A 15,798-nucleotide genomic window follows, 5' to 3' on the forward strand; every position below is an offset into this window, starting at 1 on the left:
CTTCAATTATGAATACAGGCAACAAACAATAGTAGTATGAGTGACATCTACATTTTGTCACCTATAAAATTATCGAAGTTTTCAAATCACAGGAAATTTGTTGAAGATAACTAAAAAGTTATTTATGCTCATTACTATAAACTTATTAATTCTGACTGCTATTTTTATATCTCATTATTTAATGTGTTAATAAAGGTGTACGAACTATCACAAATTTGTTTTTAGGTTATTGTGATAACTCTATTTCGATATAATTGCTTTTTTGTAGTAATTTCATGTATTTATTTTATGTACTTAAAACCATTATTTTGAGTAGGGGTCTATACATGAGAGGGTCAAAGAGACCCATGGCACAAAAAAGTCTTAGAATCTATGCCCGAATGGCTTCCCCATCCATCTATCCATCTAGTACACATTTATTTATTAACTCAGCAGGTATCATACATTGTGCTGAGTCTTTAGAGATATCTAGATGAGAAAAACATAATTCCTGACCTGAAGGTACACAAGAGGGGAAAACTGACCACTTAAACACTGTGTGGAAAATGCAATATTATAACTACACAGGGAAAGGGCTGGGGGAGGAACATCTAACCAAAACCAGGGGCTGAGGAAAGCCTCCTGGAGATGACATTGGAGCCAAGTTTTAAAGGATAGGTGGCTTCAGTCAGGTAAAGATAGAACACAATCTTTGATGCCACAGGCCATAGTATACTCATTCGGAAACAAATATGAGGCTGGTATATTTGCTCAAAGAAAGGAAAATAACTTTACATAGTACTGAAGCACTGCTAATAAACACAACTGCCTGATACTGTATATAAAGTCTGCAGACCTGGGAGGGAAGGCAGGCAGGCAGGCAATAGGCAATAAGTTCAGTAGATTTTTCAGAGTTAAAAGTCCATTTTCCTCAAGAAGTTCTCTTCATGTGGACAATGGAAATTCAGTGGCAGAAAATCTGAATGTAGAACCAAAGCCTGCAGTTTATGGTGTGATAGTTTTCTAGCAGATGAGAAAGAATCTGAAAGCCATCCCCATGATGTAGTAGAGAGACTATTTTTAGACTTTCTTGCGGCTTCCTGACTGGATGGCACAAAGACACATTTTTCAGAACTGTTTTAAAATTAGTTGAATAATTGAGATACCTTCAAATATTTTTGCAACAAAGTATGTGGCTCACAGAGTCTTCACACTGGACAGTTCTGGCAGATAGGTATAAAGTTTTTGAACGCCAATGTTTGGGGCTGAAATGGGACAGAGTTCCTTGGACTAAAGTACCTAAAAAGGGATATGTCTAGTCTTGGGAACTGGTTTTCAAGTTGAACCACTTGTCAGGATTGTTGGGATGGCAAGAGGCAATGGCCACCACCTTCCTAAAACTACATGCCCTTTCAAGTTTCCTTATTTTCTCAAGCAGATGGGGCCGTATATTGATTCAACTTTCACCAATATTAAATTACAGCATGTTTCCTCTTTTTTCATTATAGACACAAAAAGTTGCAATAAACTTCCTGTCTCTCTGTACCTCATTTTACTTAGGAATCGGAACCGTATTATTCTAATGGAGAGATCAAACTGAGTACAAAGGATAATCAATTCACGGCAAGGTAGTTTTGCATCCTTAAACTAAACAATGCTTTGCTTTCCCAAATTCCACCAGTACCTTTTGTGCTATCTTAAAAAACAAAACAAAACTACTCCCTGTAGTTGGAAAAGTTTATTCCTGTGACTGCGTTAATAATAACCTTGAAATGCCTGCCATCTACTATTATCCCCCCATATTTCTCTTAAAGAAGTTTCAGTAAACTTACAGTCCTGACACAGTTACCATAAGCAGACTTCGATCTGGGAATGATTACACTTGCATATGGATTTAACTTAGGACAGGAATAAGTTAGCACCTTCCTTTGACCTCTTCCTGAGCACAACATACAAACAGAATCCAGAGATGATGAGTATTTTATAGCAGCTGGCTTCCACAGGTGGTAAGATGGGCTTTGACACATGATGGGTCTAGTCATTCTGTAAGTGTGAATTTTGGAAGTGAGCATCTGCCAGTCTTATTATTAACTGGGAATTGAGTTGTTTTTATGAACTTCTAGCCTTGAGAACTTAAATGCATTTTTGAAACAAATTCACTTATAATTTAGCTGAAAAATAAAATACTCTTTTTCTTGTATTTTTACATCCTTCAATGACTGGAAACAGCTGAAAGCCCTGGAGAAAGTGTCCTTCTGAGGCCCCCAACCTCCCCCATTCGGCTAGTGAGGGTTTCCTTCTGGCTTCAAAATTTCAATCTCCAGGCAAATGCTATTTTAGAAAAAGATGAGTACTATGGCCATAAGACAAATACAGATTTTCAAAAGTCCTCTCTGGGTGAAGCTACTATAGATCAATATTCTGGAAAAAAAACCTTTTTTTTTAAAAGAAAAAAATATATTTTAAGGAACACATACACATATATTTCTTGCTTTAAGATAATTGTATTGGGAGGTTCTAGAAATACGAACACTGTAGCAAGTTTAAGTCAAATGTCTCAAAGTTTATGAAAACATTCTAAACCCAGGGGGAGGACATCTAAGATTTTATTTGCAGACTATAGGTTCCTGGGCCCTGTAAGAGCTGGCCACTCGGCCGGGCTCATTACATCATAACCTGCAGATGTCACAGGTCAGCACTTACTGTAAAGTTCTAGATTAGCACAGCCCTACAGAAATATAAAGGCACATATGTAATTTAAAATTTTCTAGTAACTACATTAAAAAAGTTTAACAGAATGGATGAAATTACTTTTAATAGTCTATTTTATTTAACCCAATAGTCTAAAATATTATCATTTTAACATATAATATAAAAATATTAATGAAATACTTTATCTCTTTTAAGTACTAGGTTTCTGAAACTCAATGTGTATATTATACTTAGAGCACATCTTTCAGATTAGCTGCAAATAACCATACTGGCTGCTGACTATGGTATTTAGACAGCGTAGCTCTGTCCTATTTGGAATGGACAGACAGACAAATGATGCCACAGGAGTACCAGAGCCACCAATTCTAGGGTTCTTAGATATATTCTTGACCATGGTACCCTCACTGTTTCAGAGACTGGTGCTTTCAACTGTGTTTGTGTAAGACTTTGACGTTTGCAGCAGTAACTCCCAAATGCTAAATATTTCAGTCTTTGCCTTTCTGCACCTGGTTGTACAGAAACCTGGTCTTGGTGTCACAGCTGAACATCCCTACCATAATGCACTGGAGAATAAAAAAAGACAGGCTGAGTCAACAGGTCATAGCGATATTAGTTCTTATCCAGTGTTTTACTAACATTTTAATATACCTCATTCATTCCATAAATATTATTGAGAGTCTCCTCAGCATAAGGCCCTAGAGAGAAGCACTGATTCTAAAAACAAACCTTACAAAAACAGGTGGTAAATTATATTTAAGTATCTACTGAAGTATATGGTCAGCTTTGCTTACTTCCTATGCAACTTTCAAGAACTGCCTTATTTGAACTAGAAGTGGAACATTATAGGAAACCCACAAACCCTTGAGGTCTCATAGACTCTAACCAATTCCAGCACTTCATGCTTAGTAAATATTTCTGCCCATCTACTTACTGCCTTGCAGCACCAAAATGATTACCTTAGATAAATATGTCTTTATGGTTTCGTTGTCTCTCTTCACCACTTTCATCATTTCTTGGCCTCCAAGGTAGGCAGCATTGGCTACATTTAAAAAGAAGAGTCAGACACTTAGAATATATAGACCAAACACAAATGTCAAATTAATTGTATTTAATCCCTGGTTCCTCTATTCCTTTCAGCAAGCAGTGTCTGATGTGAAGTTATCACTGATGCCCAGAGACAGGTGTGAGTCAGACAACACGCCTGGTCTCTGGAAACAAGACCATGTCCTACAAAAGAACCTGTTCTTTCCCTCACCTGCCTTTCTCAATAGCAACAGGCAGCAGCAGCAGCAGCAGCAACAGGACGGCCTCATGTCAGATACCACGTCAGATGATGTGTGGTGCACCTGAACAATGTATTTTTATGATTTAAGGATTAAAAGCACAGATGTTTACAGGTAAATCATGCACATCAGGGAAATGGCAGGCAGTTACTAATGTGAAACTATCCTGACTTTTTATTTTATTTTTTGTTAAAGTTACAATTAAGATGAATGCTTATTTTAAAATAGGCTTAAAGGCTCCCTAAGAGTTTTTAATGAGGGTTAGTCCCATTGTACTGACTGCATGAGGAGCAGAGCTGACCCTCTCCCTTTCTAGATAGATGTCACATACCTGAGAAAGAGGAAGAAAACCAGAGACAGCACACATTTAAGTTGCTTTCTCATACTGGTATGCAAATTTTCATTCAGTGCTGTGTGCCTTGGGTTCTATTTTGAATAGTATTATTATTGTCACTTTGATCTCTTCTTTGTCATCATCTGCCTGATATATTTGTCCTTTTATTTTCAATCTTTTCTCATTTTAAGAATGTCTCTTGAAATCATAAGCAGACCTCTTTAAAAATGTAATTTGAAAGTACCTCTTAAAGGGACCTAACATAGTCATGTATGTTGATAGAAGAGATATTTGGTTTGAGTCCAGTTATCCTGTTTTGTATATGCTTTGCTTTCTTTTGATTTCCAATACTCCTTCTCACCCCCTTTAGTGTAAATGATGTTTTCATCTCATATTTATTTATTTATTTGTTTTAAAGTTTATTTATTTTTTTAGTTATCTCTACACCCAATATCGGGCTCGAAGTCAAAATCCCGAGATCAAGAGTCGCACACTCTTCTGAGCTGGCCAGGTGCCCCTTTGCTATCTCTTAAAAATTTCTTTTCACTGAATAGTATGAAAATACGAATTCTGCTTTTCTTCACTGAGTGGTTAGCTGTACCTAAAGTTTTATAAGACTTATACTTTTTCTATCACTGGCTGGAATGAATCAGTGTCTGTAATCTCTCCAACCAAACAAGGTGTCCCCTGGTGTCCCTCCACTTTCCTCATGCCTTCCTTCTACCCTGTCTCCTCTTGGGAACTGGAGGGAATAAATTCTTATTCCAAAGGCAGTTCTCTGTGTCTGTCACTTTGCCACAGCTGATTAAAAACAAATTCTGGACACACTGTACAAGAAAGAGGCAGAGCTGGGGAAGTCAGTGTGTGGTTTTGTATGGCAGAGTCATGGAGGGGAGAGAGCTGGTGAAAGTGGAGGAGGGGAGAAAGCTCCAGAGACCAGCAGATGGTTCCTCTTCAGTTCCAGCTAAGTACTGACTGGCACTACCCTGTGAGACATCACCAGAAGCTGGAAAAAGAACCACCCAAAAGGCTTTAGAGGAAACAGTGCCCAGACAGGGAGTAGTTAGTGTTCTTACTAGCCTACTAGGAAAATTTTGTAATTAATGGTATATCAACTATAGGACTTGGAAACGGTTTGCCTTGGTAGTGGGTAAAACTGACCCTAAACACCCTAAACTGAATGCTGTCTTGCAACCAACTAACAAAGCTTAAAAGCAAGAACAGAACTTGCAAGTAATAGAAGTGTCCCATAACAAAGCTCAAGAACATCTACATAAATGCAAAAATATCCAGCATCCAAAAAGGTAAGATTAACAAAATAAAGCATGCCATAAACAGTTATCAAGCATGTAAGGCAGGAAAATACAATCCCAAATCAGGATATAAATTAATTAAAACTGATTCCAAAATTACAAAGGTAATAAAATTCGTAAACACTCAAATAACAGTGCTGGGAAAACTGGATGTACACACACAATATTATGGGTTGAACCACCGTCTCATATCATATACAAAAATCAATTAACAAGGAATTATAGTCCTAAATTTAACAATTAAATCTACCTATAAAACTTAGAAGGAAACATAAGAATAAATCTTGGTGATCTCAGATTAGGCAATGGGTTCTAAGACACGACACTAAAAGCATAAGTGAGAAAAGTAAAAATAAACTGGTTTTCATAAAAATGAACACTGTACTTTATTTTTATTTATTTATTTTTTATTTATTTATTTTTAAAAGATTTTATTCATTTATTCATGAGAGATACACACATAGAGAGAGAGGGAGAAACACAGGCAGAGGGAGAAGCAGGCTCCATGCAGGGAGCCCGACGTGGGACTCGATCCCAGGTCTCCAGGATCACTTCCTGGGCTGAAGGTGGTGCTAAACCGCTGAGCCACCTGGGCTGCCCAACACTGTTTGTACTTTAAAGGACACATCAAGAAAGTGAAAAGACAATGCACAGAATAAAAAAAAAATATATATCCCATAGGATCTAGCATCTAGAACATAAAGAACTCTACAACTCAACAATAAAAAGACAAAAATTTCATTAAAAATGGGCAAAAGGGGCACCTAGGTGGCACAATTGGTTAAGCATCCGACTCTTGGTTTTAGCTCAGGTCATATCTCAGGGTTATGAGCCAAGCCCTGCCTTGGGCTCCACATGCTCAGCTTAGACTCCGCTTGAGTTTCTCTCCCACTTTCTCTCTGCTCCTCACTCCCTTGCTTGTGCTCTCTCTCTCTCCCTCTTTGTCTAAAATAAATAAATCAATCTTTAAAAAAATAAAAATAAAAATGGGCAAAGGATTTGGACAGGCCTTACTCTAAAGAAAAAGTACAGATGGTAAGTGTGTGAAAAGATGCTCAACATCATTTCATTAGTCACCAAAGAAATGCAATCAAAACCACAGTGTCATACCACATCACCCCTAACAGGATGGCTACAAGAAAAAAGACGAACAAAAGCCAGTGTTGACAGGGATGCAGGGAAACTGAAACCTTCATACATCGTGGGTAGCATTGGAAATTGGTACAGGTACTTTGGAAAACAGTTTGACACTTGCTCAAATGTTAAATATAGAGTTACTGCATTTATCTAGCATTTCCATTTGTAGGCGCAAACCCCAAAAAAGTGAAAACAGAAGTCCACACAAAACTTTATGTAAATGTGTACAGTCTCACTGTTCATGATAACCAAAGGGTAGAAACAATCTCCACAGTCATCAACTGATGAATGGAAAACCAAAATATGCTATCAGCATAAAATGAGTATTATTGATCAATAATGAAGTAGTGCTGTATGCTACAACATGAATGAACCCTGGACACATTATGCTAAATCAAAGAAGCAAGTCACAAAAGGTCACATACTGTATAATTCCTTTTATGTTAAATGTCCATAATAGGCAAATACATTGAGAGAAAAAGTAGATTAGTGGTTGTCAGGGACTGGGGAGAGGTGGAAATGGGTAGAGATGGGCATGGGGTTTCTCTGAGGTGATGAAAATATTCTAAAGTCAGATAGTTGTCATGGTTGCACTACTCTGAGAATATACTAAAAGACAACCACTGAATTGTGCACTTTAAGAAAGTGAGTTTTATGGTATTTTAATTATAGCAAAATTAGCCTATTTAAAAACAATTGGTATTCACAGATATTGAAAGTTTTATAACCTATTCTATATATTTGAGAAGAAATATTGAACATATTAAATAGAGTTAGGGAAGATATAAGAAAGACTCATGCCAAACCTCTAGAGATGAAAAAATACACTGGCTGGGATAATGGCAGAGTAGAACATCATAAAGGAAAAGTTAGTGAATTGAAGACAGAGCAACAGAAACTATAAAAAAAAAAAAAAACAACACCCCACAGAAAAGAACTTGGAGTGGAGTGGGGGAAGAACAGAATATCAGTGGGCCACAAATGAACCTCAAAGTGGTGTCATATGTCATGTGTCACATAACTGGAGTCTCTGAAGAAGGGAGGTACAGAAAAATATCTGAAAAATATTAAAATATTAAAACCATAAACTCACAAATCCAAGAAGCTCAAAGAATCACAAAGCACAAGAACCATGAAGAAAAGTATACCAAAGTACATAATGAATTGCTTAAAATGAGTGATAAAGAGAAAAATCTTAAAAGTAGATACAAATGATGTACAGCTTGACCCTTTTACAACATAGGTTTAAAGTGTGTGAGTCCACTTATACATGGATTCCTTTTGATAAATACAGGATAGTACCATAAATGTATTTTCTCTTATTATTTTCTTAATAATGTTTTCTTTTTTCTAGCTTACTTTATTGTAAGAATACAGTATATAATACATACAATATATACAATATGTGTTAATTGTTTATATTATTGGTAAGGCTTCTGATCAACAGTAGGATATTAATAGTTAAATTTTGGGGGAATCAAAAGTTATACACAGATTTTTAAAGGCATGGTGGGGAGTTGTGCCCCTGTCCCTCACATTGTTCAAGGGTAAACTGCATTACATACAGAGGAACCAAGACTTAAAAAGACAGCAGGTTTCTTCTTTAAATGATGTAACTAGGAGACAGTGGAGGAACATTTCTAAAGCAATGAAAAAAAAAAAAAAACAACCCTGCCAATCTAGAATTCTACAGTCAGTGAAAAAAGCTTTCAAAAGTGGAGACAAAATACATTTTCAGACATACAAAAGCTGAAAGAATTAACTATTAGTGGAACTTGAAGAAATGTTATAAAAAAAAAAGAAATGTTATGGAAAATACTTAAAGCAAAAAGATGATAATCTGATACAATTGTGTCTACACATAGATAAAGGACACCAGAAATAGTAATTATGTGGGTAAATTTAAAATACATTACTCTGTTATTTATACCTCTTTATAAGTCAATTGACTGTTTAAAGCAAAATAATAATAACATGTCAAATAAGTAAAATACATGACAAAAGTGTCCATGCTAGGAGAGAGAAAGGGCTTACTGTTAACTTTTTAGTATAGGACAGTATCATCTGAAGACTGTAAAAGTGGTAGAGTATCATATTAAAACAAAAACTGATTAATAAGCTGACAAATGAGATAAAATGTATCATAAAAAATACCCAATTGATTTATAGGAAGGTAGGAAAGAAGTAAAAATGGGACAAAGAACATAAGAGACAAATAGAAAATATGTATCAAGATTACAGATTTAAGCCATCCCAGTCTGTAACTACATTAAATTTAAATTGTTTCAACATTCAAATTAAAAGGCAGAGCTGGTAAGAAAGCAAGATTCAACATTTGCTGCCTGCAAAAAATGGACCTTATCTATAAAGACTAAAAGTTAAAAAATGGAAAAAGATATGTCATGCTAACATGAGTCAAAAGAGAGGTGGAATGATTATATTAATATCATAAAAATGAGTTTCAGAGCCAAGAATATTACCATAGATAAAGGGTCAATTCATCAGGAAGGTGTAAGTCCTAAATGTTTATGCACCTAGTAAGTCTGAACTTCAAAATATGTGAAGTAAAAGCTAATAGAAATACAAAAAGAAATAGACAAATCCATAAATAGTAGTGAGAGATTTTGACACTCATCTTCTAATAATTGATAGAATAGTTAGAAAATCAGTAAAATCAGAAAAAGATACCATCAATCAACTTGACTTAAGTGATATCTATAGAACAGTCTCATAACAAGTACAGAACATACATTCTTTTCAAGTATCCACAGAGCATTTCTCAAGTCAAACCATATCCTGATCCATAAAACATGTATCATGTCATTTAAACAATTAAAATCATACAAAATATGTTCTCTGGCCATAATGGAACCAAATTAACGATCAATAACAGAAAGATATCTGGAAAATCGTCAAAAATGTAGAAATGGGTAGGACATATCAGAAAGGGAGACAGAACATGAAGACTCCTAACTCTGGGAAATGAACTAGGGGTGCTGGAAGGGGAGGAGGGCGGGGGGTGGGGGTGAATGGGTGATGGGCACTGAAGGGGGCACTTGACGGGATGAGCACTGGGTGTAGTTGGCAAACTGAACACCAATAAAAAATAAATTTATTATTAAAAAATGTAGAAATGAAATGATCCATTTCTTAATAAACCCCTGGGTCAAAGAAGAAATCTAAAGGGAAATAAAAGAGTACTGTGAGGTGAATAAAAATAAAAACACAACATATCAAAATTTGTGGGACATGATCACAGCAGTATTTAGAAAGCAATTTATAAAGCTTTAACACCTATTTTAGAAATGGAAAAAGATCTCAAATGAATGACCTCAGTTCCACTGTAAAAAACTAGAAAGAGGGGATCCCTGGGTGGCGCAGCGGTTTGGCGCCTGCCTTTGGCCCAGGGCGCGATCCTGGAGACCCGGGATCGAATCCCACGTCGGGCTCCCGGTGCATGGAGCCTGCTTCTCCCTCTGCCTGTGTCTCTGCCTCTCTCTCTCTCTCTCTCTGTGACTATCATAAATAAATAAAAATTAAAAAAAAAACTAGAAAGAGAAAATTAACTCCAAAGTAGGCAGAATAAAGTAAATAATAATGTTCATAGCAAAAATTAATGAAATAGGAGGCAGAAAAACAATTGAGAAAATAAATGAAACCAAGAACAAGTTTAGTAAAATGTATAAGCCTTTAGGCAGCCCAATAAGGAAAAAAAAATACAAGAGAAGACATGAGACATAAAACATTAGTATCAGGAAAGAGAAGTGATAACTTACAGATGTTACTGATGCCGAAGGATAATCAGGTAATTTTGTAAACAACTTTATGCTAAGAAATTCGACAAGCGATAAAATGAACAGAATCACAAATCTTAAGCTTACTTGAAAACAAACAGCTTGAGAAGTCTTTTATTTATTAAAGGCATTAAATTTGTAATTTAAAGCCTTTTCATAAAGAAAACTCCAGGGCAAGAGGACTTCATTGGTCTATTCTACTCAACATTTAAGGAAAAAATAATATTGATTCTATATAAACTCTTCCAGAAATGACTACGCATATATAGATACTGGATTTTTGACAGAGGTAGCATTTAAGAGCAGCAGGAAACAGAGGGCAAGTGACACAATAATCCTTGTCCTTCTACAGTCTCCTCCCTTTTGAGTGCAGGTGGCACCTGTGAATCTGATGACGCATTACCCCCATGATGAGATTACATCATAGAGCAGAGATGACTTTAATCACGCACATCCTTCAAAATCTGAGTTTTCCTCTGGCTGGTGGGAGAAGAGGAAGTCAGAGATTCAAAGTGCTAAGAGGACTAGAAGTTTCACTGCTGGTTTGAAGCTGGAGATCACGTGGAAAGGAACAGAGAGTGACTTCTAGGAGCTGAGAGGGATCCCTGGCTCATAGTGAGCAAGACAGTGGGGACCTCAGTCATAAGGCCACATAAAATGGACTCTTGCCAACAACCCGAATGAGCTCAGAAGTGGATTTTTGGAAATGCAGGGCCTTAAGGGAGGTTTCTGAGATCCAGGCAATGGTGACTCTTGAGCTGGGTGTGTGTTATATGGGAGTTTACTTTGGGATAATTCATGGAGGTAAAAACACTTATGTTTTAATCAATTTTCTGTAGTGTTATTCCAAAATTAGGAGCAACTTAAAAATGCAAATCACTTGTAAGGAATTTTATATTTCCAAGAGTAAAATTTCTTATCAGAGAATGTACCTTACCCTGTCTTTATTTCTATTCTTTTTTTCCCTGATAATTTCTGATCTAAGTATACTTTTTTTTTTTTTTAAAGAAAGTAACATACCAGTTTCCTTTCCAGTAATTGCTCCAAGGAAGCCATCTTTTTCATTCCTCAGAAATGCTCGTAACACAACACAGTGGTCAGAAATAATAATACCAAATGGACATGTAATTTCCTAAGGGGAAAACACATTTCTCTTGGCAATGATTGTCAACAGCATTCTCGGAAACCCAGCAGAATTCAGAGTTTCAAGCACCACAGTGAGGGAAATATCCAGGAGCAAGAGTAATGGAAACAAAAACATGAACATGAAGGAAAGAGAATGACTTAGAAGAATGGGAATTGTTTACTTGCTTTTTTTTGCATTACAAATCTCAATACAGGTACAAAGAAAACTCACTGAGGAGTCTAATATACTATACTTTGCTACTATATCTTCTGAAACCTGCTCATTGTTCAAGTATCACTACAGCACTTCACCTCGCAGGAGAGTGGCTAAGGGGATGAAAGGAGTGGGGGCTGACATTGGAAGACAGAAGGATTTTGATCTCACAAGTCAGATGGCATCATTAAGTTCTCCAAGTATATGTAATCTACAATGGAGAATTGCCTTCTATTGAATTCCATCACCTATCTTTTTTTTTAAATTTTTTTAATTAGTTTTTATTTATTTATGATAGTCACAGAGAGAGAGAGAGAGAGAGAGAGAGAAAGAGAGAGAGAGAGAGAGAGAGGCAGAGACACAGGCAGAGGGAGAAGCAGGCTCCATGCACCGGGAGCCCGACGTGGGATTCGATCCCGGGTCTCCAGGATCGCGCCCTGGGCCAAAGGCAGGCGCCAAACCGCTGCGCCACCCAGGGATCCCTCCATCACCTATCTTAAAGCTATTCCGTTCTTCTGGAAAAATCCCAACTCATCTTCAAGTCAAATTCAGTAGTCTTATTCTCTGTTCCTGACCCAGGGAGAACTGATTTCTCCTCTATCTGTTCTCATGAAAGCCCTAACTCTGAGAGATTAAAATTCTTCACATTTGTCTCCCTGACCATGCTGGAAGTTAACTTAAAGGCAAGAGCTTTATTTATTATTCTTTCCAGGGCTTATCTGAGTACTTGGTTCATGGCAGGTATCCGTAAGGGTGTTAAATAAGATTAGGAGGGACTGAGCTGGTGTTTTTTTGGAAGAGTTGTAGGGGGGCAGTGGTCGGGAGGAAAAACCTGTTGCTTTCCTGGAAGTGGTGCAAAGCTGATGTTACAGGGGTGCCCAGAACTGGGGGCAGAAACACAATCACACTGGTGAGCCAAGGAGGGATGTACTGGTGTAAAGTGGGACAGATCCCTGCAGGTAAAAGGGAGAGTCTAAGGGTTTTTGTTGAGACTGGCCAAAAATCAGGTCTCCCAAAGCACTCGTCTCAGCAGTGAGGGAAAATGCAGAGGGAAGTAAAACCACAATGAGTGATGCAACAAGAAGTCTGGGGGAGATGCACAGATACTTTTCTGAGGTAGAAGTTGGGGACTGGAAGCCAAGTTGTCCTGCTAGTTTGGTGACAGGTATCCAATGCCTCCTGTAGGGTTCCACAGTAGAATGCCTCGGTTTGTTTGATTTTACCATTATTTTCGTTATTATAACCATCCATTTAGTCTGCAAATGGATCACATTATCTCTGTGACACTGAGTTCACCAAAGGGAAAAACACAACTCAAGGTGTATGATTTTTTTTTTTAGAAAAAAATAATACAACTTCTTAGAATAGCAGGATAACATACACATACAAATTTCTTTAGAAAGCTATCGTAAAGCTTTCATTGAGTCATTTAACTTTAAACTAGAGATGGTATTCTAGTATTGTATCCTATCATTACCTTTTATCCTAAATCCTAATACTGACCATGTACACACACACAAAACTTCTCCGTCATGCTGCATTTCAGGCTAGATTTCTAAGAATTATTAAAGTTGCAGTTGCCTTTTAACAACAGATTTTTTTCTAAGCTACACCATAAATAAGAGAATAGGTAGCATGGGAGTCTGGTTTTGTCTTATTCAAAAAATTTTTCTGAGATTGAGTTACAAATATTTTGAGAAGAAATGTGTGATTCTTTAGTAAAGGTTATGTGTCAGTTCATTGAAGAGTTCATTTCATATCACTGTATGTTTAAAATAGTTATTTCTACACAGATCAAGGAAAGGAAAGATAACACAGGTTTGTTTTTTTTTTTTTTTTTTACAAGAATGTATGCAATAAAGTAATACAACCTACCAGGAATGCCCTTTGTCTCTGCACTATGTTTTTCTAGTTAGGTAACTGAAAGGAATTAAAACATCAATTTGGCCTAACTAACGAAAAGACCCTAGAATATTTTTTAAAGTTAATTATCTTGACCTGTGATACTGCTAAGCTAAAATATATTTGCTTTTAGCTTTGATCAGGAAATCCAATTTAGCTGTCTCAGTGAAAAGCCTATTCCTTATGAAGTAGAAGAACATCTATTATAAAGAAAATGTGTAGTAGCAAACATTCCAGAATTAAAATTAAAGTAAAAAACCCCATATATTTTCTTTAAAAACAACATTTAAAACAATCTAATTATGTAAATTGATCTGATGGACACTGTGGTAAAGTATATAAAATATGCTAATTGAATTAGGGCTACTCTCTGAATGCCAGATAGGAACTGATGTTTCACTCACTCAATCTGGGGAAGAAGGCTAATACATGGACTCCCAGCCCAAAGGAAGTGCCATCTTTGCCAAAAGGGCAACAGCATTTGAAATACTTGAATATTTTGGTTCCTTGAATTTTTCGGACCTTACTACAACAAAAAAATATGTGTATAAACTAAAGGATACAGAAAATCAGTGTCTATCTAGATAGGGCAGGATTTATTATCCACTATTTGGACTAGCAAACTTCCTCCATTTGTTTCTGTAAGATTTCTACTGAAGCACAGACATTACATAATGTGCAAACACTGTAAGGCCTACTAAAAGTCAAGCTGGCATGTTAAAGGTCACTGTCTGGGTGACAGTAAAGCCAGGGAAACAGGTCTGCAGGGATGTCACAGATGTTATAGACCACTGAGAATAATCTTGGACCCCGCTTTTTCCTCTTGATTAGCCCTCTCTTTGTGTAACCTAAAAATCATACTTCCGATTCAAGTGGGTTGGTTTGAACACTGATTTACCTTTACCATTCATGAGATACAAGCTTGGGAGGAGGCCACTATTATCTGCAAAAGCCATGGTCTTATGAGTATTGGTCTCTCTCAGCTGGGACCATCTTCCTTTTGTAGTAAGCAAGGTGATGGGAATCACCTAAGGGATAGCCAGGGCAAGCCTGGGCAGAGGCAGTTTCTGTGGTACTTGTTGCAAGAGGAGACAAGGGTGATGTGGGATCCCAAGGGGACAGGTAGCAAGAGGCTTGTTAGGATGGTTGAAATGCTTGGTTAAGGATCAGCGTAGGGTGACTACTGGGAGATTTAATTAAGACCCAAATAGACAATGAACCAAGGGTCCAAAGAAAAAAGACAAGTAATTCTCGCCTGCCTTCCCCTTACTCAAGGTTATACAGACTGAGTGGGAAATATAGAAAAAAGGACCACTGAAGTACTGCTTACATCAGAAGGCCAGATTTAGAACAAAGACAAAAGAAAATCAGAGAAGCAAGGATGGCAGAAATAGGAAAGCTGTGCTCCTAAAGTTTGTTTGGACTTTGGATGTTTGGAACAGATATGAAGCAAGGTAGCTGAGAGCTCAGTTTACTTTAGAGTGTAATTTGCACATAGTATAACTCTACAGTGCTTGTGCAGAAAAGGAATCCCAGGGTCCCCAAGGAGCAATGTGGCTAGAACGCTTTGGTTTTCTTGAGCCAGGGAAGGTAGAGTGTCATCCAAACTGTCTTGTTTCTTGATGCTTGCACTTGGGGCCACTGGAAGACATAGTAGGAGGTCAATCACTATAGCTGAAAGGAAGATTCCTATCCTTCAAGGACAGCTTATGTAGCTCACTTCTCTAAGAGGGTGCTTAGAACTCTGCTGTAGAAAAACTGGAAAACATCTTTATATAATTACCTCTTTTAGTTAAAAACATTAAACGCTTGACTATATCTCATATGTGTTACACAGCCACTAAACATATATAGAAAAACAAATAAAACTTTCGTATACTCTGTGTCCTGGTATGGCTTTAGAAAATATTTCTAAAGAGGTATAAGAAAAGCACAGATAGGTTGATAATCAGTTAGTTTGATAGTTTGCACAGATAGTTTGATAATCAGGCATTCCTATCTAATG

At 36.9% G+C, this 15,798-nt stretch overlaps 1 protein-coding gene across 6 annotated transcripts in view; it reads right to left on the minus strand.

Moving 5' to 3' along the window:
- LDAH (lipid droplet associated hydrolase) overlaps positions 1–15,798 on the minus strand; it is a 106,592-nt gene that overhangs the window by 12,988 nt on the left and 77,806 nt on the right. For all 6 annotated transcript variants that reach the window (XM_055327273.1, XM_055327276.1, XM_055327277.1 and 3 more), the window contains one exon: positions 3,648–3,730. In XM_055327273.1, the coding sequence (XP_055183248.1) occupies positions 3,648–3,730 (83 nt within the window). The remainder of the gene's footprint in view (positions 1–3,647; positions 3,731–15,798) is intronic.

This window comes from Nyctereutes procyonoides, unplaced genomic scaffold (genome assembly GCF_905146905.1).
Source record: "Nyctereutes procyonoides isolate TBG_1078 unplaced genomic scaffold, NYPRO_anot_genome, whole genome shotgun sequence".
Lineage (NCBI taxonomy): Eukaryota > Metazoa > Chordata > Mammalia > Carnivora > Canidae > Nyctereutes > Nyctereutes procyonoides.